At 38.4% G+C, this 25,239-nt stretch overlaps 1 protein-coding gene across 1 annotated transcript in view; it reads right to left on the bottom strand.

The window, feature by feature from the left end:
• PRORP (protein only RNase P catalytic subunit) overlaps positions 1-24,851 on the bottom strand; it is a 132,939-nt gene extending 108,088 nt beyond the window's left edge. Inside the window, exons 1-3 of the mRNA XM_047075610.1 lie at positions 23,575-24,851; positions 21,658-21,705; positions 21,050-21,182 (exon numbers count right to left, since the gene is read on the bottom strand). Coding sequence (XP_046931566.1) covers positions 21,050-21,182; positions 21,658-21,705; positions 23,575-24,560 — 1,167 coding nt within the window. The 5' untranslated portion in view covers positions 24,561-24,851. The remainder of the gene's footprint in view (positions 1-21,049; positions 21,183-21,657; positions 21,706-23,574) is intronic.
• Positions 24,852-25,239: the final 388 nt, after the last annotated feature.

Below are 25,239 nucleotides of genomic sequence, written 5' to 3'. Positions count from 1 at the left end.
CCCAACGCAGGGCTCGAACTCATGAAGTGCGAGATCATGACCTGAGCTGAAGTCAGATGCCTAACTGACTGAGCCACCCAGGTGTCCCTCTATATTAATTTTTTAAAGTCAAGATAATCCAAGACAGAAATTGTTAGAAATATATTGCATACTTTCCTTTATCAAATGAAGAACACTAAACAATCTTATTAAATTTCATAGTGACCTAGTATTTCGTTATGAACACAGGTAAGCTTAATGAAGAGAACTCAGATTTTAGAGACTTGGGTTCTAATCTTAGCTCTGTTACTTGAGTTCTAATCCTAGCTCTGCCAAAAAGCTTGTCTTGGCAAAGTCCCTTAACCTCTCTGAGACCTAGCAAATAAGAGATGCTGCTTTCCCTAGAGAATTATCAAAAGGATTAAAGATAACAAAGGTCTAACACAGTGCCTGATACATAGTCAGCATTTAGTAAATGGTAACTATTATCCATTAATTCAACAAAGTGAGAATCTTCATGCCAAGCATTGTTCTAAGATATGGGAATACCACAGAGTTCAAACAGACAAAAATTCCTACTATCATGGAGCTTCTAGTCTAATATGTGAAAAAAAATATTAAAAGCTAATAAAATATACAGTAATGTCAGATGATAATAAGTGCTATGGAAAAAATAAAGCAGGGACAGAGTGCTTGGGCAAGGTGTGAGGGTATATATGCAATTTTAAATGTGGTGGTCAGAAAAAACCATTCTAACAAGTCTATACTTCAGAAAAGAGTTAACAGTGGATAAATAATCATGCAGATATTGGGAGGAAGAGGAAATAGCAAGGGTGAAGGTCCTGAGGTAGGAGCATATCTGGTAGGATTGAGAAATAAGAAGTAAATATAAAGAAAAAGAAAAGAAACACACAAGAGTCCAATACAGCTGGAATGGAGCAAGATCTGAGAGGCTATGGGATGCCAGATTAGGCAGAGCCTTTCAGGTCACTGTAAAGACTGACTTTCAGCCTGAGTGACATAGAAAGCTCTTGGAAAGTTTTCAGCAGAGAAGAGATATGATCCAACATGGATTTAAAAGGATCACTCTGGCTGAAAACAAACTTGGGCACTGGGAAACAGGGAAACCAGTTAGGAGGCTACTGCAATTGCTTGGTCTAGTGATGATGGTGGCTTAGATCAAAAACTTGGTAGTAGTGAATGAACGTGATGAGAAATGGTCCGATATCCTTTGAAGGAAATCAACAGAACTTTCTGGTAGACAGGAAGAAGGGTATGAAGGAAAGAGAGAAGTCAAGAATGAGTGACATTTATATTGATATCTAAATAACTAGAAGGAGAAAGTTTTATTTACTGAGAGAAGAAAGGCTGGAAGAAGGGCATCTTTACAAAGATCAGGAATTTGGAGCTATGAAGGATGAAGGAGACCTTCTGCCCTTATTCTCAATATTTCTGCTGCTGCCATATCACATTAATAATTTTCTCTTTCCTCACAAGTAAACAGTCTTCAGAACCAGTTTGTTACCGTTTCTAATCTCTTATTTACACCATTCTATTCTCTAGGGAGAACAAATGAAAAGGCAATAAAAACTACTACATTTATTCAATAGTGAAAGAAAAAACTGAATCAGAAATCTAGGGCAGCAGTTTCTAAGGAAAAGAAAACTTAAAAGTGTGGTCACTCTGGGTAGTGCTCCACTTCCAACACATTATTTCTAAAAATTCACTTATAAAATGGTCATTTAGAACTCACAATATTTTTCTCATAAATACAAGTTTATAAGAAATGACTTGGTTTGGGGCACCTGGGGACTCAGTTGGACTGAGCATCTGACTTCAGCTCAGGTTCTCATGGTTCAGGGGAATCTGTCAGCAGACTCTCTCTCCCTCTCTCTCTGCCCCTTCCCCACTTTGCTTTCTCTCTCTCTCTCTCTCAAAAAGAAATAAACTTAAGAAAAAAGAAAGAAAGAAAGAAAGAAAGAAATGACTTGGTTTCCATGCCAAACTAGATAATGGAACTACATTATAACAAAAACTGTGCCAGCCTGAATCTAAGGGAGAAAAGATCACAGCGTATAAGAAAGACCAGACTTCCCTGCCCTTGGCCTAAGAGAAAAATTAGTCAAGTTTCTCCTTTGCACACTCCCACCTTGTTCAAATCACTTATACTAAAAGCACCGTTATTAAAGCTTCTCGGCCTTTTGGCTAAGATCAAGGGTCTAAAAGCACCTTTATCCTCTGCCTGTAACACTGTAATCTCCATGAAACCTCCTATTCTAGCATTGTCTTCAAATCTGCCTGGAAATATGTTTTATGTTCTCTATGACCACGCAGTTCTAAAACAGCAGCCACCAAACACCCACGACCACACACAATTCTCATTCCCTTGTAAAACAAGACTCGGCAAAGCATCAGGAGGAAATGCACTGCTTAAAGTTAATTCTAATAAAAATGACTTGATCCCAGTTGGAAGAATTTCAGTAAGTACTATATAAGAGAAAATGAAGAATATAGAAATAAGGAGAATATTTCACATTGAGAAGTCCACTGCAAAGAATCAGCCTGCTTCTTTCTACATTTTCACCTTTCCTGTACTTCTAAACTCACTGATTTTTCTAGAAGTTTTACCTAAGTTTTCTAATTACATTTTACCATAATTCTTGCACCAACACCCTGGACAATCTAGAGATTACATGCCTATTTTCCAGTTTTCCTTTTTTTTTTTTTTTTAAGTTTATTTATTTATTTTGAGAGAGAGTGAGCGAGTGAGCAGGGGAGGGGCAGAGAGAGAGAGGGAGAGACAGAATCCCAACGAGGCTCCATGCTATCAGCAGAGCCCCATGCTGGAACTCATGAACCGTGAGATCATGACCTGAGCTGAAACCAAGAGTCAGACGCTTAACTGACTGAGCCACCCAAGTGTCCTTTCCAGTTTTCAATTGTGGAGCTGAAGAAGAGGGAATGGGGAATAAAATTAGTGATTAATTAAGTATGCCTTGGTAAAATGTTTTTAAGTTAAGAACTATATTCATTAATGGGCTTTTATAAATAAAGACTTCAAAATACATGGATTTAAAACTATACTTTGCATATAAATTTCTTTCTCAGGTTTTCTTCTTAAACTACCAAACCCCTCAAGTTTGCCATTTGCCATTCAACATTTTTTAAAATCTGGGGCGGGGGAGAACCTCATAGTTCATGTAAAAGATAATGAGCAAAAAAAAAAGAGAGATAACTGGAGCCTCAAACCCAGAAAGATGAGAGAGCAAAGTTCTGAAGACTGCAACAAAGGGCTCAGTTAGTTCACATCTTTCAAGTTTGCAGCTGCCACCCAAACTAAAAACAACAACAAACACCTACATTAGATCAGTTCTTTTTTTTTTTTTTTAAGTTTATTTTGAGAGAGTGCATGCATGCACAGGAGGGGCAGAGAGAGGGAGAGAGAAAACCAAGCTACACACTATCAGTGTGGAGCCCGATGCGGGGCTCAAACGCACGAACTGTGAAATCATGACCTGGGCTGAAATCAAGAGTTGGACGCTCAACTGACTGAGCCACCCAGGCACCCCTCATTGGATCACTTCTTATACTGACATTCATTTGGGTCACATGTGCTGTCTTAAATCTGTAGTTAGAGAAACACCAGAAGGTCTCCCTTCTGTCATTTAACTCAAGAGATATCATCAAGCAGAACAAATTGTCTGACTTAAACTTAGCCCTAAAAATGATAGGGAAAAATCTGTTATAAGATGGCTGACAGGACTAATAGGAAAATTCCTGTCCCCGACCGACAGGACAGGTTCTTCTTCCCACCCTGCTTGCAGCATTGCTCCAAATTACTACTAATTCGGAATGCGTTTAAGTAACAGACTATAAATTGTTCCCTCTGTGTATGCTGAGGGCTCAGACCTCTGGAGAGTTAGCTCCTCTGAGCCCACAGGTGTAAAATAAACCTCCTGCCTTTCAAGATCTCTGAGTGCCAAGTACTGCTTGGTTCTTCCACTGGGTGATCCAGACCAGGTTCCGTAACAAAAACTCAATTAAATGTACTATAGGTGATTTGCCTTCCTCCAATTTCTTTTTCAGAAAACAGAATCCCAAGTCATTAAAGTTTTTTTTAAGAAGTCCTAAATCACAGGATTATGGGGGACTGCTATTGTGATTAAAGTTTCATTTAGAGTTAAAAAAAAAAGTTTTATTAAAAGTTCAAACTGAGAGGACCCTGGTAGGCTATTATTTCCCTCTTTAGAATTATCTATTTTAACTGTAGTTTTTAAATAATTAATAAACATCATTTTTATAATTAGAACAAAAGGCACTTCCATTTTGGAAAGTGACCAATGGTCAGGAAGTCTCAATAAGAGCTAAAAGAGAAGACCCTAAATAGAAAATAAGCTGAGTAGTGACACTGTTGTCTTTAACTTCTTTTGTTAATGTCTGTAGAATAAAACTGAGAGAAATAAATTTTACTTAAACTTTTCAAAGAGTTAGAAAAAGGAAACTACATCTGCAGTGGAATATTTCTAGAGCAGTGGTTCCCACACTGTGGTTTGCAGACTTCTGGGCATCTGTAAGACCCCTTTGGGAAATCTGTGAGGTTAAAAATGATTTTTATAATAATACTAACATGTTATCTGCCTTTTCCATTCTCATTTGCTCAAAAGTGTGGAGTTTTGGTAGAATATCAAAGAATAACCACAGTTACCCGAAAATGTCAATAAAATACTCTTAACTTTTTTATGTTTACCTATATGAGGTCACATTTTTTTCATATGCTTCAGCCAAAATCACATACAATAGACTGAGTACAGAAGCAGACACAAAAATTCAGTTGTCTTCTATTAAGTTATATAATTAAAGAGACTTCCAAATACATGACAATGCCTCTCTTTTCACAAATTTTTTTTGTTTTGGATGATAGTTATTACTAAGGAAATATTATTTATGTTAACATGTAATAGTATTTACATTGTCGTTTTAAATAAATTAATATTTTTAAAGGTTCTCAGTTTTAATTTCTAATCCAGTAATTATCAATAGATATAATCTCACATAAAATCTCTCAGGGGTCCTTAATTTTAAGCTATAAAAAGGTTGTGGGGCACGTGGCTGGCTCAGTTGGTGGAGCGTGCAACTCTTGGTCTTGGGATTGTAAGTTTGAGCTCCACATAGGGTGGAGAGATTAATTAAAAAAAAAATCTTAAAAAAAAAAAAGAATGTAAAAGGGTCTTGAGACCAAAAAGTTTGACAATTTTTACTGTTCTAAAGTATTCTTAGCTTTTTTTTTTTTTTTAATGTTTATTTTTGAGAGAGAGAGAGAGAGAGTGCGTAGGGCAGGGGCAGAGAGAGAGGGAGACACAGAATCTGAAGCAGGCTCCAGGCTCTGAGCTGTCCACACAGAGCCCGGCGTGGGGCTCGAATCCACGAACTGTGAGACCATGACCTGATCAGGGGTGGGACGCTTAACTGACTAAGCCACCCAGGTGCCCAAGTGTTTCTTAGTTTTTAAGAAAAAATCACTGTGTAAAGAATTTTTTAGGTAAGAGAAACAAGTGAAGTGAATTTATAATTAACAGGACAAATGATTAAGATCACATTTGCTTCACAATCTGAGGAGCAAACAAGAAACAGGTGGAAGTGTTCATGAACTAAAAGTGGCCATGAGTTAATGATCATTGAGCTAGCGGTTCATTATACCAGTCTCTCTCCTTGACAGATGTTTGAAATTTTTACTAATAAAAAGATTAAAGAAAGAAGTGAATTCAGACTTAGCAGTTGAATTTAAAAAAAAAATCGGACTGTAAAGTAACATTACTGCTTAGAATGAAGGAAAATAAAGGGAGGAAATCTTAATATTAAAAATTAACATTAATTATTAACTATTAATATTAAACTAGCAGTATCTACATAGCTCCAAATGCACTTAAAAATTTTTTTTAATGTTTCATTTATTTTTGAGAGAGAGAGTGTGAGCAGGGAAGGGGCAGAGAGAGAGGGAGACACAGAATCTGAAGCAGGCTCCAGGTTCTGAGCTGTCAGCACAGAGTCCGATGTGGGGCTAGAACTCATGAACTGTGAGATAATGACCTAAGTTGGAGTTGGACGTTCAACTGACTGAGCCACCCAGGTGCCCTCCAAATGCACTTTTTAAAAAGGTTTATTTATTTTGAGAAAGACGGAGACAGTGTAAGTGGGGGAGGGGCAGAGAGGGAGGGAGACAGAGAATCCCAAGCAGGCTCCAGGCTGCCAGCTGTGGAGCCTGATGTGGGGCTCAAACTCATGAACTATGAGATCATGACTGAGCCAAAGCCAAGAATCAGATGCTTAACCAACTGAGCCACTCAGGTGTCCTCCAAATACACTTTTTGATCTCCACTGATCTTCTCTCAATTAGTTTCATATAGTTAAATCAGCAAGATACACATACCATTCAGAGTTCTGCTTTGTTCACTTCAAAGTCACTTATACAGCTCCTATCTTTACCTACTATCACTAACCAGACTTAAAAATGACATGCATATCTTTCAGCTTAATAATTTTTTAAAAGATTTTTTTAATGTTTATTTATTTTTGAGAAAGAGCAGGAGCAAGAGAGGGGCAGAGAGAGAGGGAGACACAGAATCCAAAGCAGGCTCCAGGCTCTGAGCAGTCAGCACAGAGCCTGATGTAGGACTTGAACTCATAAACCACGAGATCATGACCTGAGCCAAAGTCAGACACTTAATTGACCAAGCCACCCAGGTGCCTTTCTTTCAGTTTAATAATTAAATAAGGTTAGCAATCCTTTAACCTAATTGATCTGACTATACAATAATTTTTACATGTGATACTATTGCCATCTGCTGGCTGTGATGTCTAAGTACAGTAAACAAAGGTTTAAAACAGAAAAGCTAAAAATTTACCTATGACTGAGGTTTTCTCCCAAAATTATCCTGTAGAAAAGAAGCTGCCATACATACATTAGGGTTCTGCAAAACATCACATTAGACAAGATTGGATGCATTCATCGTGGTATGGCTGTAGACCAAAACCTCACATCAGAAGCAGTGGTTCTTGACCCTGGTTACACTTTATTTAAAAAAAAAATTTTTAATGTTTATTTTTGAAAGAGAGAAAGATAGAGCAAAAGTGAGGCAGGGGCAGAGAGAGAGAGGGAGACACAGAATCCAAAGCAGACTCAGACTCTGAGCTGTCAGCACAGAGCCCGATGTGGGGATCAAACCCACAAACTGTGAGATCATGACCTGAGCCGAATTCAGACACTTAACTGACTGAGCCACACGGGTGCCCCAACCTTGGCTGCACTTTAAAATCACCTGGGAGCTTTTGAAAATCCTGATGCCTGGGACCTAAAACCAGAACAATTAAATCAAATCTCTATTTTATTAAAATGAAAGGCAAGCCACAGACAGTAAAGATATTTGCAGAAAATCTGACATAGGAAGTATATCTAGAATATATAAACTGTTACAACTAAATAAGAAAGCAACCCAGTTTTAACAATGGGCAAAATATCTGAACAGGCACTCACCAAAGCACATAAAAAGATGCTCAACATTATCAGTCATTAGGAAAACATAAATTAAAACAAAGAGAGGGGTGCCTGGTGGCTCAGTCAGTCAAGTGTCCGACTTCGGTTCAGGTCATGATTTCACTGTCTGTGAGTTCAAGCCCCAGTAGGGCTCTGTGCTGACAGCTCAGAGCCTGGAGCCTGCTTTGGATTCTGTGTCTCCCCCCACGCTCTCTGCCCCTCCCCCACTTGTGTTCTGTCCCACTCTATCTCTCAAAAATAAAAAAATGTTAAAAAAAAATACAAACAAACAATGAAATACTACTTCAGATCCATTAGAGTAGCTAAAGGTAAAGAGACATCATAGTAGAACAACTGTAATGTTCATATAGTGCTAATAAAAATATAAAATGGGATAACCACTTTGGAAAACAGTTTGGCAGTTTCTTAAAAAGCTACACACACACACCTACCATAATACCCAACCACTCTACTGCTAGATACGTACCCAAGAGAAAGAAAAGTTTTAGTGGTTAGTATGCCTTCTAAAATTCATGCCCACCCAGGAGCGCCTGGGTGGCTCAGTCGGTTAAGCATCTGATTTCAGCTCAGGTCATGATCTCATGGTTCGTGGGTTTGAGCCCTGTGTTGGGTTCTGTGCTGACAGCTCAGAGCCTGGAGCCTGCTTTGGATTCTAGGTCTCCCTCTCTCTCTCTCTGCCCCTTCCCTGCTCGTGCTATCTCTCACTCTCTCAAAAATGAATAAACATTAAAAAAAAAATTTTTTTTTAATTCATGTCCACCCAGAATGTGACCTTATCTGGATGCAGTTATAATTAGCTAAGATGAGATCATACTGGAATAAGATGAGCCCTGAATCCAATGACTGATGTGCTCATAAGAAGAGATGGCACACAGGGGTGCCTGGGTGGCTCAGTTGGTTAAGCGTCTGACTTCGGCTCAGGTCATTATCTCGCAGTCCATGAGTTTGAGCCCCGCATCGGGCTCTGTGCTGACAGCTCAGAGCCTGGAGCCTGCTTCATATTCTATGTCTCCTTCTCTCTCTGCCCCTCTCCCACTCATACTCTGTGTGTGTCTCTCTCTCAAAATAAACATTAAAAACAAAAGAAAAGAAAGACAAAAGAAAATATGGCACACAAAGAAGCAGAGAAATACACCTAAAAGCCGAGAAAAACCAAGGATTACCAGGAGTCAAGAGCTTGTGAAGCTAGAAAAAGAGAAGGAAGGATTCTTCCCTAGAGCCTTCAGAAGGAGCATGGCCCTACAAATACCTTGATTTTGGACTTCTAGCCTCCAGAACTATGAGAGAACAGATGTTTTAAGTTACCCAGTTTGTAGCAATTTGGCATCCTTAGGCACCCCTAGGAAACAAACACAGAGGAACAAAGCACAAACTCTTGTACAAGAATGTTCTTTTATATTTTTTTAATTTACTAATTTGAGAGAGAGAGTACATGAATGTGTGGGGGAGGGGCAGAGAGAGAAAGCCAGAGACAGAATCCCAAGCAGGCTCTATCCTGTCAGCACAGAGCCCAAGACAGGGTTCAAACTCATGAACCATGAGATCATGACCTGAGTGGAAATCAAGATTCAGACACTTAACTGACTGTGCCACCCAGGCACCACATAAAAGAATGTTCTTATTAGCTATATTTGTAATAGCCCCAAAATGGAAATAACCCAAATGTCCATCAATAAATGAAAGAATTTATAAGTTGTGGTATATCCACCCCAACAGAATGTTACTCGGAATAAAATTGATTGAGACACAAAATATGAATGAAATCTCAAAATTATGTTCAATATTAAAAAAAATAGACAAAAAATACTATATATGGTGTGCTTCCATGGTGTTTATGGGGCATGGGGCAAGGAAAGAGTGAGGTACAGGAGTCATTAGAAAGTAGCACAAAGAAACTTTTGGAGATGATATATTCATTATATTGACTGTGGTGACAGTTCCACGGGAGTATATATGTGTCAAAACTCACTAAGTTGAGGGGAAGATGGTGGAGATGAAAGCACCAGGAATTTGTCTCTCCCACCTAGATAACAATTACACTGACAGAATTTGTCTGATGTAACTATTTTGGAACTCTGGAGTCTGTTGAAGGCTTGCAAATTGCAGAAGGAGCCTTGTATGATAAACTGTGGTTAATTTTGTTCAGTTTTAACACTTAATACAGTAGCAACTACCCATTCCACACCCGAAGCCAAATGGCAGGCATCTGTCATGTTCCTAGAGCAGCTTGCATGCATTATGGGAGCCTGGGTGGACAAAAAGGATCCTGTCTTCCAAATACTGGGGATCTACGCTCTGCTGATCGCTGCTTTTGATCACAGAGGTACAGACAACAAGGCATAATCACAAAGAAAAAGAAAATCTGAATATACCTATATGTAGTAAGGAAACAGAACCAGTGAGAAAATCTCCCAACAACAACAACAACAACAACAATAACAACGGCGGCAACGACATCTTAGACCTGATGGCTCACTGGTGAATTCTACAAAAGAGAATTAATACCAATCTTTCTCAAGCTTTTCCAAAAAACTGAAGAGGAGAGAATACTTCCTAATTCATTCTTGGAGGCCAGCATTACACTGGCTCTACCAAAGCTAGAGAAAGACACTACAAAAAAAAATACATACCAAGATCCTCCATGAACAGTGATGCAAAAATCCTCAACAAAATACTAGCAAGCAAAATTTAACAGCATACTAAAGGGATTACACAATATGACCAAGCAGGTCTATTCCTGGAATGCATGGATGGTTCAACATATGAAAATCTATCAATGTAATAGGCCACATCAACAGAATAAAGGAAAAATAAAACACATGATCATCTCAACTGATGCAGAAAAGCATTTGACAAAAAACCCTTTTCCTGATTAAAAAAAGCCCCAAAAACTAGGAATAGAAGGAAACTACCTCAATATAAAAGCCATATGTGAAAAACCTACAGCAAACATAATATTCAATGGTGAAAGACTGAGAGCTTTTCCTCTAAGATCAAGACCAAGGCAAGGATGCCTTCTACTTCTACTTAACATAGTACTGGAAGTTCTAGCTAGAGCAATTTAATCATGTAAAATAAGTAAAAGGCATCCAAGTCAGAAAGGAAGATGTAAAATTATTTTTGTTTTGCAGATGACTTGATCTTATATGCAGAAAATCCTAAAGATTCCACACCCAAAAAAAGCTGTTACAATATATCAGTTCAGCAAAGTAGCAGATTACAAAGTCAACATACAAAAACTGGTTGCATTTCTATAAACTAACAATGAACAATCTAAAAAATAAATGATGAAAACAATTCTATTTACAATAGTATCAAAAAGAATGAAATAGTTAGGAAGTAACCTAATCAAGGAAGTGAAACACTTTATAATGAAAACCACAAAAGATTGCTGAAAGAAATTAAAGACATAAATAAATGGAAACACATCCTATGTTCCTGAACTGGAAGACTTAACCTTGTTAAAATGTTGATACTACCCAAAGCAATCTACAAATTCAATGCAATCCCTATTAAAATCCAAATGATATTTTTTGTAGAAATAGAAAAACTCATCCTAAACTTCATATGGGATCTCAAAGGACCCTGAATAGCCAAAACAATCTTTAAAAAGAACAAAACTCATACTTCCTGATTTTAAAACTTACTACAAAGTTACAGTAATCAAAACAGTGTAGTACTGGTGTAAAAACACACATATAGACCAACAGAATAGACATAAACCCAGACCCTCTCATCCATAGTCAAATGATTTCTTTTTTTTTTTTTTTTTTAATTTTTTTTTTCAACGTTTATTTATTTTGGGGACAGAGAGAGACAGAGCATGAACGGGGGAGGGGCAGAGAGAGAGGGAGACACAGAATCGGAAACAGGCTCCAGGCTCTGAGCCATCAGCCCAGAGCCCGACGCGGGGCTCGAACTCACAGACCGCGAGATCGTGACCTGGCTGAAGTCGGACGCTTAGCCGACTGCGCCACCCAGGCGCCCCCATAGTCAAATGATTTCTGACAAGGGTGCCAAGACCATTCAACGGGGAAAGGGCAGTCTTTCAACAAATGGTGCTGGGAAAACTGGATATCGACATGCAAAAGAATGAAGCTGGACCCTTACATAACACCATACACAAACATGAACTCAAAATGAATCAAAGATCTAAATATTAAGACCTAAAAGAGTAAAACTCTTAGAAGAAAACAGAACAAAAACTGAATTCAACAATGATTTTCTTGGATACGACACCAAAGACACATGGTAACAAAAAAAAACAACAAACAAATTGGACTTCACAATAATAAAAAAATTTTGTGCATCAAGAGACACTATCAATAGAGTAAAGAGACAACTCATAGAATAGGGGATATTTGTAAATCATATTATCTGATAAGAAATTAATATCCAGAATATATAGAGACCACTTAAAACTCAACAACAAAAAACAAAATCCTGATTCAAAAATGGGCAAAGGGATTGAAGAGGCATTTCTCCAAAGAGGATATACAAATGGCCAAAGAGCACAAGAAAAGATGCTTAACATCACTAACCATTAGGGAAATACAAATCTAAAACTACAATGAGATACCACCTCATTAGAAGAGATACTATTTAAAAAAAAGAAAAGATCAACAATAGCCAAAGTATGGAAAGAGTCCAAATGTCCCTCGATGGATGAATGGATAAAGAAGATGTGATACACACACACACACACACACACACACACACACACACACACACACACACAATGGAGTATTACTCGGCAATCAAAAAGAATGAAATCTTGCCATTTGCAACTACATGGATGGAACTGGAGGGTATTATGCTGAGTGAAATTAGCCAGTCAGAGAAAGACAAAAATCATATGACTTCACTCATTTGAGGACTTTAAGAGACAAAAAAGATGGATATAAGGGAAGGGAAACAAAAATAATATAAAAACAGGGAGGGAGACAAAACAGAAGAGACTCATAAATATGGAGAAAAAACTGAGGGTTGCTGGAGGGGTTGTGGGAGGGGGGATTGGCTAAATGGGTAAGGGGCACTAAGGAATCTACTCCTGAAATCATTGTTGCACTATATGCTAATTTGGATGTAAATTAAAAAAAATAAAAAATAAAATTAAAAAAAATAAATAAAAGAAAAGAAAACAAGTGTTGGCAAGGATGTGGAGACAGTGGAATCCTTGTGCACTGTTGGTGTGAATGTCAAATGGTGCAGCTACTGTGTAACACAGTTCCTCAAAAAATTAAAAACAGATTTAGCTGTATGATATAGCAATTCCACTTCCAGTAACATACCCAAAAGAACTGCAAGCAGAACCCTAAAGAGATATCTGTACACCCATGCTCATAAACAGCATTTTCATAATAGCTAAAATGTAGAATCAACTGAAGTATCCATTGCTGGATGAATGGATAAACAAAATATGGTACATACATACAATGGAATATTATTCAGCCTTAAAAAGGAAGGAAGGGCAGCTGGGGGGCTCAGTCTGTTTAGCATCTGACTTTGGCTCAAGTCATGGTCTCAAGGTTCTTGAGTTCGAGCCCTGCATCAGGCTCTGTGCTAACAGCTCAGAGCCGGAAGCCTGCTTCAGATTCTGTGTCTCCCTCTCTCTGCCCCTCCCCCATGTTCTCTCTCTCTCTCTCTCTCTCTCAAAATAAACATTTTTTTTTTCAAATTTTTTTTTCAACGTTTATTTATTTTTGGGACAGAGAGAGACAGAGCATGAACGGGGGAGGGGCAGAGAGAGAGCGAGACACAGAATCAGAAACAGGCTCCAGGCTCCGAGCCATCAGCCCAGAGCCTGACGCGGGGCTCGAACTCACGGACCGCGAGATCGTGACCTGGCTGAAGTCGGACGCTTAACCGACTGTGCCACCCAGGCGCCCCTCAAAATAAACATTTTTTAAAACTTAAAAAGAAAAAAAGGAAGAAAAGTCTGCACTATGCTACAACATGGATGAATGTTGAGGACATTATGCTAAGTGAAATACCCAGTCAAAAAGGCAAATACTGTATGATTCCATTTATATGAGGTACTTGCAGTAGTGAGAATCATAAAGACACAAAGTATAACAGTGGTTGCAAGCAGCTGGGAGGGAGGAGAGAATGGGAAGTTATTATTTAATGGTATAGTTTCAGTTTACAAGATGAAAAGAGATATGAAAAAAAGATGAAAGAAGTTCTGGGGATGGATGATGGTTACATAACAATGTGAATGTATTTAATACCACTGAACTGTACATTTAAAGCCAAAATCTATAGAGGGTGGAGTCCAGGTATCATTAATTTTTAAGCATCTCCCAAACTATTCTAATCAGCGGCCAAGGTTGAAAACTATTTTATCAGAGGGTGCCAACTCATTTGAACAAAAGAATTCTATTTGATGAATTCATTTTAGGTGCTTATGGAGGTCAGCTGATATCATACTTTTTCCTTAAGTAGACAAAGAAACTCAACATGGATGGGATATTTACTCCTTGGTTTATACCTTCCATTTCTAAATTATAAGCAAACTATAGAAAGCAATATTGAACTCAGTTTCAGCTATTTGTTCCTAGTACAAAATAACTGAAAATGCTGAATACAACATAGTTTTAATACATATTGCAATGAATGGTGTTATAGACTGAATTGTGGCCATCTCAGAATTCATATGTTGAAGAAGTCCTAACCCTAAGTACCACAGAATGTGACTATATTTGGAGATAAGAAGTGGTTTAAGGTAAAATGAGGCCATAGGACGGGCCTTAATCCAATTTGACTGGTGTCCTTGGATGAAAAGGAAATTTGGACAAAGAGAAACCGGGGATGCTCAAACACATAGCAAGTCTATATGCAGATAAAGCAAGAAAGGGGTGATCTGCCAGTCAAGGAGAGAAGCCTCAGGAGAAACCAAACCTGCCAATGTTTTGATCTTGGACATCTAGTGTCCAGAACTGTGCAAAAATAAATTTCTGTTGTTTAAACCATCCAGTTTGTGGTATACTCTGGTGCTGAACTTTACCCTGGGGTATATGCCAAACCAGATGCTGGATCTGGCCAGAGCATGGTATGGCTATTCCTGTGAAATCTTAACCTCAAATATTTCACCTGCTCTCTGACCTCAGCCTTCTCGTATTGTTTCCTTTACTCCCACTATACCTTTTCTTTTACCCCACATTGAGACTACTAGTCCCTTAAACTCTCCTAGACAGTGCTCTCTGACCTTTCTTCCTCATCTAGTCTGAGCCCCATGCTGATCATGTTAACTACTCTGTCAGAACTACCTTCCCTTGCTCCCTATCATATTGTCACCCCTAACCAACAAAACCCAAAATCTGATCCAATGTTACATTTTGTCTTCACTACTACCATTCTAGGTGAGTCAAGCTCTGTCAGAAAAATATTAAATCATACATTCATGTAATGTCTACAAATTACTGACTCAAATCTCAGCACCCACCCTGTCATAATCCTTCTGCCCTGAGTTAGCATTTCTGCCATTCTCCTTAAGAACCATTCCAAACCATCTCTACTGTCTCTAGTGTTGACTAGACTTTCCACTTGACTCCAATCTCTCACCTTATATCCATTTGACACAGATGCCACTTCCCTCAAACTTCTCTCCCTCTTACCTATATATTATCTATATCTGCACCCATCTTCACTTTCTTTTCTACAGTCTCAAATAAGAACTCTCATTTCTAACCTCCCCATTTGTGCTCTTTTTGGCAACTCCTCCTACTTCTGAAGCTGGGTCATTCATGATCCATTCTCTCTCTTACGTGTCCTGCTTATTCAACATTTTTATCTTTACTGACACCTTTTCTCCATCACCTAAACATGCACAAGTCTCTCCCATCTCCCTATATCCCCTCCCTTGACGTCTACCATCCTCCAGCCACAACTATCCCATTTCTTCTAATTGATTTTCATCTAATCTTCTCAAAAGTATAGTTTACACTCAATGTGTGTTCACTCAGTTGCTCTGACATGGCTGGCTTTGGCCTCCAGTGTACTATCAAAACTACTCTTCCTGAGGTTACCAATGATTTCTTAGTTACTTAGTTCTTAGGGAACCTATTCTCTCAAAGCATGCTATAGGACTGAGGAGAAAGAAAAGGCCCTCTTCTAGTACCCACTGCTCCTTCAAAATCACTATGTCTTGGGGTGCCTGGGTGGCTCAGTTGGTTAAGCGTCCGACTTCGGCTCAGGTCATGATCTCGCAGTTCATGAGTTCTAGCCCAGCATCAGGCTCTGTGCTGACAGCTCAGAGCCTGGAACCTGCTTCGCATTCTGTGTCTCCTTCTTTCTCTCTGCCCCTCTCCTGCTCACACTGTCATCTCTCTCTCTCACTCTCTCTCAAAAATAAATAAAATTTCAAAATCACTGACTCCAATCCTCACATCAACTAAGGCTTATGATATTCATCTATACCAGTGGTCAGCAAATTTTTCTGTAAAGGGCCAGATAGTGAACAGTTTAGGTTTTATGGGCCACATGGTGTCTTTTTATAGGTACCCAATTCTGCAAGGCAAAAGCAGCCATAGACAATACAGAAATGAATGCATATGGCTGTGTTCCAATAAAACTTTATTCATAAAACCACGTGGTGGGCTGGATTTGGTCTGCAGGCCATACTTTGCTGACTCCTCCTCTTTGCTGTCACCTGTGTCACCCCAGACATTTCTACATGCATCAAGAATTTGCCATCCGACTCAGTCCTTATCACCAGCCTAAATAACAAAGCACAGTGCCTGGCACCTGGTAAGCATTCCATAAAATGTGGCTATTTTAAAAAGCCACATGAATTAATTTAAATTTATTTAAATAACAATTTATTTATTTAAATAATTTTAAAATTATTATTAAAAAACTATCATATGGACACTCAATAAATCTGTGGATGACCATCTAGCACTTATGGCTCTCAGTCTCTTCATCTGCGTAACTGTCATACTCTGGACTTTGTCATCACTGTAGAGCACTCAATCTCTAACATCTAAACTCTAATACACACTGATCAAAATCTCCTGTTTGTCATTCTCACTCCTTTTATGCTTGCTCTTCAACCTCAATGAGCCTCCAATCCACTTTTATGTCTATTGTCTCCTAATCCATGAGCTCCCACCCATCTTTACTTCCTTCCTATCAAGCTTGATCTCCTGGCCCATTAACTGATCCATCCTTTCACCTACACCTTCAACTCCTGTTTTCCCTCAACTATACCAGATTAGCAAAATCCTGTACCATCCCATCTATCTGCTTTCCCAATTCCTATTCCTAGATGGCCCAGGAATGCTGAAAATGTCTCACAGATCAATGCCATTACAAACTTATGCTCTCCACCCTCAGTTGGGACTTCAGCACCATCCAGTAATACTTTCTCCAATCCTCTCCCAAACATTCCAAACTTCCAAGGCTTAAAACTCTCCTCAAGGCTCCTTAGGCTATATGCTTTCTCACACCTTCAAAGGACAGATTTGCCTTGGGCTCTAGTCCCAGAAAAAGAATTGGTTCTACTCCAATCCACTAGCGGTGCTCTGGATCCATCCCTGCCCCTTCTCCTCCACCAATACCACAAAAACTAAACCCTGAACAATCCAGCCACATCATATGACTTTCTTCACTGCTCTTTAACCATGGATACATTGCTTATCCTGAGCTTCCTCATCTTCAGAAGGGTGATATCCTTGCAATGTTGTCATGAGTGTAACAGATCTTGAAGTACCTGACATATGATAATCATTCCATAAATGGTGCAATTATTATTATGTTAACAGCTTGAAGGTGAAAGGCAGTTTCAAGAGATGGAATATAGGGTTGGAGACCTTCAGGGGAAAGGGGAAGCATACTGAAAAGAGAGAATAATTTCCCTTGCCCTAAAATATTCCAATCCTTCGGTGAATATAATCAGTTACTTTGTCAATTACAGTAATTAAATATATGACTACTCTCTGCTACTCTCACCATAGTCTGGAGCCTGCAACTCCTCTTGCAGTATAACGCTGTTCAACGAGAAGATGTGCTCTGGGTTCTAAGTCTTTTCCAAAAGAGAATACTAACAAATCTTCCTTCTATTAATCTAGATTTAAAGTGATATTCATTAAAAAGGAATTAAAGCAATGTTTAACCACTGAGAGGTGCCAAACAAAAGTATTCTATTAGTGATTGTGCCAGAAAGAAGAGAAGTGCAAAAGCTGGGGGGAAAAACTGATAGGGTAGTGGTGAAGTGCCAAAAAGAAACAGGAGATGGCTTGAAGGGGGCTCCTAAAAGATAAATCCAAGACAATTTGAGCATCAAAAAGAATAATGATGGTAATGGATTCTAACACAATTAATTTAAAAAAAAAAGTCCTTGTCCTTATGTCTATATAGATTATTAAAAAAACAAAACAGGGACGCCTGGGTGGCTCAGTTGGTTAGGCGTCCGACTTCAGCTCAGGTCATGATCTCGCAGTCCATGGGTTTGAGCCCCACGTCAGGCTCAGACAGCTCAGAGCCTGGAGCCTGTTTCAGATTCTGTGTCTCCCTCTTTCTCTGACCCTCCCCTGTTCATGCTCTCTCTCTCTCTGTCTCAAAAATAATGTTTAAAAAACAAACAAACAAACAAAAGAGCTCCAAGAAAGAGAAAAACCATTTATAGAATAGTACCAGTTAATAAATGTGAAAGGAATAAAATAACTCGAAGATCACCACTGTGCAACCTCCAAAAGTAGAGATCATCTCCATGATGTGAAAAACACTAGGTGCAGAGTTAACAGGAAATCCGCAAGAGTGACAGGATATCTGCATAGTCCTGAAATATTACTCCACAGATTACTTTTTAAATGTTTATTTATTTTTTAGAGAGAGTATGCATGTGCACATGTGTGAACAGGGGAGGGGCAGAGAGAGACAGGGAGACACAGAATCCAAAGCAGGCTCCAGGCTGAGCTGTCAGCACAGAGCCTGATGCAGGGCTCAAACTCACAAACCAAACCATGAGATTGTGACCTGAGCCAAAGTCAGACGCCCAAGTGACTGAGCCACCCAGGCGCCCCAAATCCCAAGCAAGCTCTGCACCATCAGCACAGAGCCGGTGCTGGGCTCCAACTCATGAAATGTGAGATCATGACCTGAGCCGAGATCACGAGTTAGACGCTTAACCAACTATGCCACCCAGGCACCCCACTTTTTAATTACAAAGATTACAAAGGGAAAAATGTACCTTTATAATGGAGATATCTGGCAGTTGTCCTCTTAATCAAGTGATGAAACTTAGCATCAATAGTGAAAATAACCTAGTATTATGTGGCTGCAGTAAGCACACAGCATCACCCACATACTTTACCCAAAATCTTTTATACTGAATTAATGAATAAAAAGCAATCAATCAGTCTAAAGTCTTATTGCTCAAAATGTGGTCTAAAGACCAGAATCATATCATCTGGGAGCTTGTTCAAAATACAGAGTCTTGGGACCCTAGACAACTCAATCATAATTTGCATTTTAACCAGACCTTCAAATGATTCACAGGTACAAAGTTTGAGAAGTCCAGTATAAGACAAAACACCTAGACTTTTCAAAAAAACATCAATGTCATTAAAAAAAAAAAAAAAAAGGCAGTGTGGGAGGGGCTGCTCTTGATTTAGAGAGACCTAACCACCAGAAGCAATGAACAAATCTTGACTGAATCCTGGATCAGTGAGGGGAAAAGTTATAAAATACATTTCAAGGAGGCAACTGGGAAAATTTGAATATGTGCCTTTTATTAAGTTATATTAATATGAAGGTTCTTAGATGTGATAATGGTATTTAATAACAGAATTTTCTTATTCTTAGAAGATACAGGCTGAAATATTTAAGGTAATATGTCTACAACCTATTTTTTTTTATTTGTTTATTTTGAAAGAAAGAGTGAGCAGGGGAGGGGCAGAGAAAGAAGAGAGAGAGAGAGAGAGAGACAGAGAGAGAGAGAATCCCAAGCAGGCTCCACACTAACAGTTCAATGTGGGCTTGAACTTACAAACCTTGAGATCATGACCTGAGCTGACAACAAGAGTTAGATGCTCAACCAACTGAGAGACACCCAGGTGCCCCCACAACCTACATTTATATAACTCATAAAAACATACGGAGGGAATGCATAAATGGCATGGTAATAATTGGTTACTCAAAATGAAGAGTATGTAGGTGTCTATTGTGCTATTCTTTCATTTTTCCTTTAGGTTGAAGACTATTAAATAAGAAATGAAAGGTGAGAAAACTTCAATTAATCCACAACAGAAATGGTTAAGTTTTTGGCAGCAAACAGCATAATTTGTATACAACCTTGCGTCTATCTTAACAGATAAGTGTTCAACAGATGTTTGATGAGGGAAATGAAATTTATTTATTTAAATTGTATTTCAGCTGGCAGAAATTCTTAAAGCTGCTCCAACCAGCTGGCTGTCAGATTTATATGGAACTATGGACTGTCATGCAGTGAGAGGCAATAGAGTGTGACAGTAAAGGTTTTAGGGTCAGTCAGTCCTAGTGAGGGGTCCTTGGGCAGATTTAATCTCCCAAAGCCTCAGTCACTCTCTCTATAAAACAGAAATAAAATAGTACCTTTTAGGGTGGTTATAAAAATTAAATAATATATAAGATAATGAATATAAAATACTTAGCATCACTAATAAATGTTAACTAATTTTATTTATCAATAAAGTTAGCTAAAAGGTATTCCATAAAATGAAGCTAATGTTATTATGGACCATATTTTGACTTTATTTTGAGGATTAAAAGTTTTCATATGATCTAGGGGCCTTCTGTGACAATTTTAAGTCAAGGGGAGAAGGCAAAACTATTTTTACTTCTTATTTTTATTTGGTATCTTGAAGAAAAAGCATTTAGTAAGATGATAAGCAATTTTTCCCCAAGTTGTAAAAGCATTTTAGTTCTTCAACTTAATCTTAGTGAACCAGTATAAAGTACTGAAGATTAGCAAAATGAAGCTATTAAAAATGACTTACAGAATCAAATTCAATACTTAGAAAATTTGGAAATAATTTTGTCAAGTTACCTTCAATTCTCTTGATTAGAAGAGTTGTGAAAAGCCATGTTTTCATGGGAATTTACTGAACACAGTTTTCTGGAAATACTTAGACAAAAAAATAAGCACCTATCTTTTTGGCTTAAGTGGACTTGCATCTACACGAAACAGAACTGACTTCAATACATGGATGACAGTCTACCCCAATTATTCTATTAAATTCTAAGGAGTCTCTCCTAAAGGTTGGCAACTATAGCTGGCAGGCCAAATCCAGCCCACTGTTATTTTCATTAATATAGTTTTACTGTAACACAGCCATGCTCATTCATTTTGTACTATATTATGTATTGTATTTCAAGTTGAAAAGTTGCAACAGAGACTGTATGGCCTACAAAGCCCAAAATATTTACTGGCCCACAAAGCCTAAAATATTTACTATCAGTCTTTTATAGAAAAAAAATTGCCAACCCCTACTCTAGAAAAGCAATCCAAAAAAGGAATAAATCCTGTTCAGGACTCACCTGAGGGGTTGTCTTTTTGTATTGATCACCTCCATCTATCACATCCCTCATGATTTTTTCCTTGAGAAATTCATACTCTTCTGGACTCAGGTGAAGAGACTCTATGGTTTTTCCACAGCCCGAACACTGACCACTGTAATTACAAAAGTTTGTGTTAAATGGTATCCTGGAAAAGAATTTTCTCTAGAATGAATAATCCTAGGACAGAAAGAAATTGAAAGGTAATTTAAAAAGAATGTTATAATCTTTGTGATCATCACATGCAATTTTTTGTAAAACTGATAATAACACACATTAAGTATGCCAGAAAACCCAAAAAAGTAGACTGCTGGGCATCCAGATAAAGTATTTAAACTTATTCCCAAAACACAACTGGGTCCCAGATCTGTAGGGCAAAATATCTCTGAGGCTTCACATGAGGCTCACTGCACCTATGGGAAAAACATGTTGAGCACTGCAAATCCTCCATATGCCAAATATGGCTTTTTTTCTTGGGTACTCTCTTAATTATCCTATTTCTAAAATATTCTTAAAATTTTTTTGATCGGTAGCAACAAAACCTCCTAAACCTGAATCAAACAAGTTAAAAATAAAATACTGGTCTTTACCTTCCCTGGATTGTTGTGAACTGTCCTTTCCATTGTTCCCCAGGAACACTACAAAAAAAGATTACAAGACCAAATCATTACGTCAGATTCCTAAAACTTAAAACAATATAAACAAATTGATAAAATAAATGAGATAATAATTCTAATTTTTTTAAAAAAAGAAAAAAGGTCAGATTCCCATAGAACCAAAAAATAGGCATTTTATTTAGAAACTGTATTTAGAAACTCGGCAGGCAAGAGCTCTGAAATGTTCAGGATACTTCCCCAGGATGGTTTAATTAGAAGAGTGGGTGATACACTGTGATGGGGCTAAGGAGGGAACAGTACCCTACTGTGGACCTCCTTCCCTTCACTTCTCCTCTGGTCATTCAACCCTCATCTTCAAGTCTAAATCTACTTTCATGGGATTGTGCAGCTAACATTAATAGTGTAACCTCTAAATCAAACTCAACTCTTTCTCCATGAAGCTGCCAGAGATTGTTCCTGCCCAGAGTAATTCCTTCCCTTACACTATCTTCTTATACACCACCATTAACTGTCAAGTATTGCATTCTCCATTAGGTTGTGAATGCCATCATAATAGATCTTACATCACAAAACACCCAAAGTGCCTACCCAAATGGAAGCATTCAAAACTACCTGATTTATTTGCTCAATCAATGTATTCCTTTTTTTTCTCTCACATATACTACCATCAGTTTCTAAGGACTCTGTTGCCTTCTCCTTCCCTAGTTCATAATTCAGGATCTCATCATCTCTCATTCAAACCTACAATTGCCTCCAAACAGATCTTCCTATTTCCAATCTTAATCCCTCTCCAACCTTTTTTTCTGTTTTGGCAATTACCTTTTTTATTTTTATTTTTTAATTTATTTTTTGAGAGAGAGAGGAGAGTGAGTGCACACGCAAGAGAGCAGGGAAGGGGCAGAGAGAGAGAGAGGGAGACAATCTTAAGCAGGCTCCATGCTCAGCGTGGAGCCTGACACAGGGCTCAATCTCATAACCCTGAGATTAGGTCTCATGACCTGAGCCAAAATTAAGAGTGGGATGCTTAACCGACTGAGCCAGGTGCCCTGGAACTCTACTCTAAGGTAACAGAACAAAACCCAAAATCCTTGGCATTCAAATAATTTCACAATCTAGCTCCTCCACTCATATTCAACAAATTTGTTAAATAATTAAACATGATTGCTACTTCAAAGCTCTGTGCAAAGGATATATATATACTTGAAAAGAGAAAAACAGAAAAAGAACGAATTTTTTTGAAAGTGCCTAAAAAAAATTAGTAGTGAATCAGTGAATAAAAAACTGAAGCAATAAATAGGGTCACAGCCAGGAACGTGAACAAAAAGCAAATAGAAAGCAGAGAGCCTTGGAGAGAGCAGTTGGGTGATGGAAAGATACAAAATGAACTGGAATGAAGAGATTTTCCATTTTTAACACTCGCATATCATGTCTGCTCAGCCTTCCCTTATCTGTTCTAAACATCCAAGTTGATGAAATGCATAGATTAAACAGATACCAGTCACTAGGTTTCAGAAGAACTTCTGAAAATACTAATATGATCCAAAGACAGCTCCAGTTTTCTTGCTATAAACTCCAGCCATAAGTACTATTGGTAGGCACATCAAAGTGAATACCTCAGAAAAAACAGATGATCCTTCCAAACAGAAAAAATACATACAAACATACAAATGATTTATAATTTCACTTTTATGTGATGAATGGAAAATACAACAACTTGTTTATGCTATTACTTTTTTTAAAGAGAGAAAATGTTGTCTTTAAGGAGAAATAAATCTCAAGGAAGGAAAGTATAATTTGAATAGAGTAATTCTCAGCAACAAAAAAAGGAGGCAGCTGCTTTTAGGTAACGGTGTTGAATTAAAAACATACATATAAAAAAATTAAAATTACCTCTCAAACCATGTTTTTATACTGTGTGCAAATGATTCCCCAGGATATAGATGATTATTTCTTAGATACAAAAGAATGTCAAATAGCTTGTTTGAATACTGATCATCTTTTATGTTTTTTCCAAAGTCAAAGAATGCTTTTAAAGTTTTCAACATAGGAATAAGATTATGACCCAACAATTCCTGATACAAATTCCACGCTAGGTTTACATCTTGGTGAAGGAGGGCTCCCTCGATACAATCATTGTAGTTCTTTTTTGAAGGAATCATGACTTTTTTGATATCCTCTAACAGCAGCAAGGCCTCTTTCCATCTGTCTGAGTGGATTAATCCTTGGATGAGAAGAGTATATCCTCCAGGTTCTAACCTCTTGTATCTGGCTTTCATGATTTCATAGACATCAATAACTTCTGATATATGTTTATGAAAGACGCAGAGATACAAATACTTGACCAGCAAATCATAGCCTACAATACCATTGTTTTTTGCAGCTACCCAGGCTAACAAAGATTTGGCCACATCTATAGAGCTATGGCAGTGAGCCATTTGTGAAATGATCCAACTTTCAAAATTAGCCTTTCCTTTGAAATCTTCCTTGAATTTATCCCACTCTTCTGAATTCAGAGGTCTTGTTGGAAGTTGAATAGTGTTCCTCACAGGTGGCAAGCCATGATCTTCCCTATGAGTATTCATCTGTGATCTCTTCTTAGCTGCTCCAGCAGCAAAAAGATGGGAATCAGAAGAAACTTGATTACTGCCTTCATCTCCTTTCCTGAGATATCTGGCCTTGGCAATCAGAAGATTCACTGCTTTAGTATTTTGTGGAGACACCGCTTTAAGAGAAAACCACTTCTGTTGGTTCCTGATGCCACAATAGTCTTTGAGAAAGAGAGAGAAATAAGAGTGTCCTGGGCCTACGCTAAGGTATGGGTTGCTCTTCCAAAACTTAGGAAGGCTTCGAATACCAGTGAAACAGAAAGTCATCATGCGGTGAGATCAGCACCAGATATAATTAGAGAGATGTTCATAAAGCCCCTGCTTCTACAGCGTAATTAAGGAATTGGGCGTGAGGGGCGAAGAACCAAAGCACAATTTCTTAAAAGATGATTTTCATTTTCTCACAGACAAATCAAGGATCTGCTTTTTGCGCTATTAATACAACGAAGTCTGGTGAGTTCTCTCCATTAAACAACCATCCAGGGACAGCCAATGTTAGTCACAAGTCCCAGAACCAGGCGATAGGGCAGGAATCTTCTGGTGGCAGATAAATTCCAACCTATAAACCTGAGGAAAAAGCACAAGGAGGTCCGTCCAATTTGTTTCGCGTGTGTGCCCTTGAAAAAAGGTAGGATCCCATGGGAGCCTTGCTGACGGAAGGGCTTAAAGTGGAAAACCGCTACCAGGAGTCCCCAACCCCAGACCTAGCAGCAGCATGGACAGCGGCGAAAGCCCAAGTCTAGGAGCCCTGGGCCTGCATTACAACCCTCCCAGGCCGCCAAAGACGTCAGGTAAGGATATGAGGGCAGGGGAGGTGGGGAGACAGCAGAGCCCACAATTCACGTAAGGAAGGGAGGTACACAAAGGTCACTGCCTGCTGTGTACGAACCGATCACAAACAATGTTCACCCCATTCAACAACTCACCTCAGCACTCACGCTGAACGCAA

Source organism: Lynx rufus, unplaced genomic scaffold, assembly GCF_022079265.1.
Source record: "Lynx rufus isolate CCGP_SWC_20201006 ecotype Redwood Valley unplaced genomic scaffold, mLynRuf1.p SCAF_13, whole genome shotgun sequence".
Taxonomy (NCBI): Eukaryota; Metazoa; Chordata; class Mammalia; order Carnivora; family Felidae; genus Lynx; species Lynx rufus.
The sequence above is the reverse complement of the archived record's forward strand: the minus strand, read 5'-3'. Positions and strand labels throughout refer to the sequence as shown.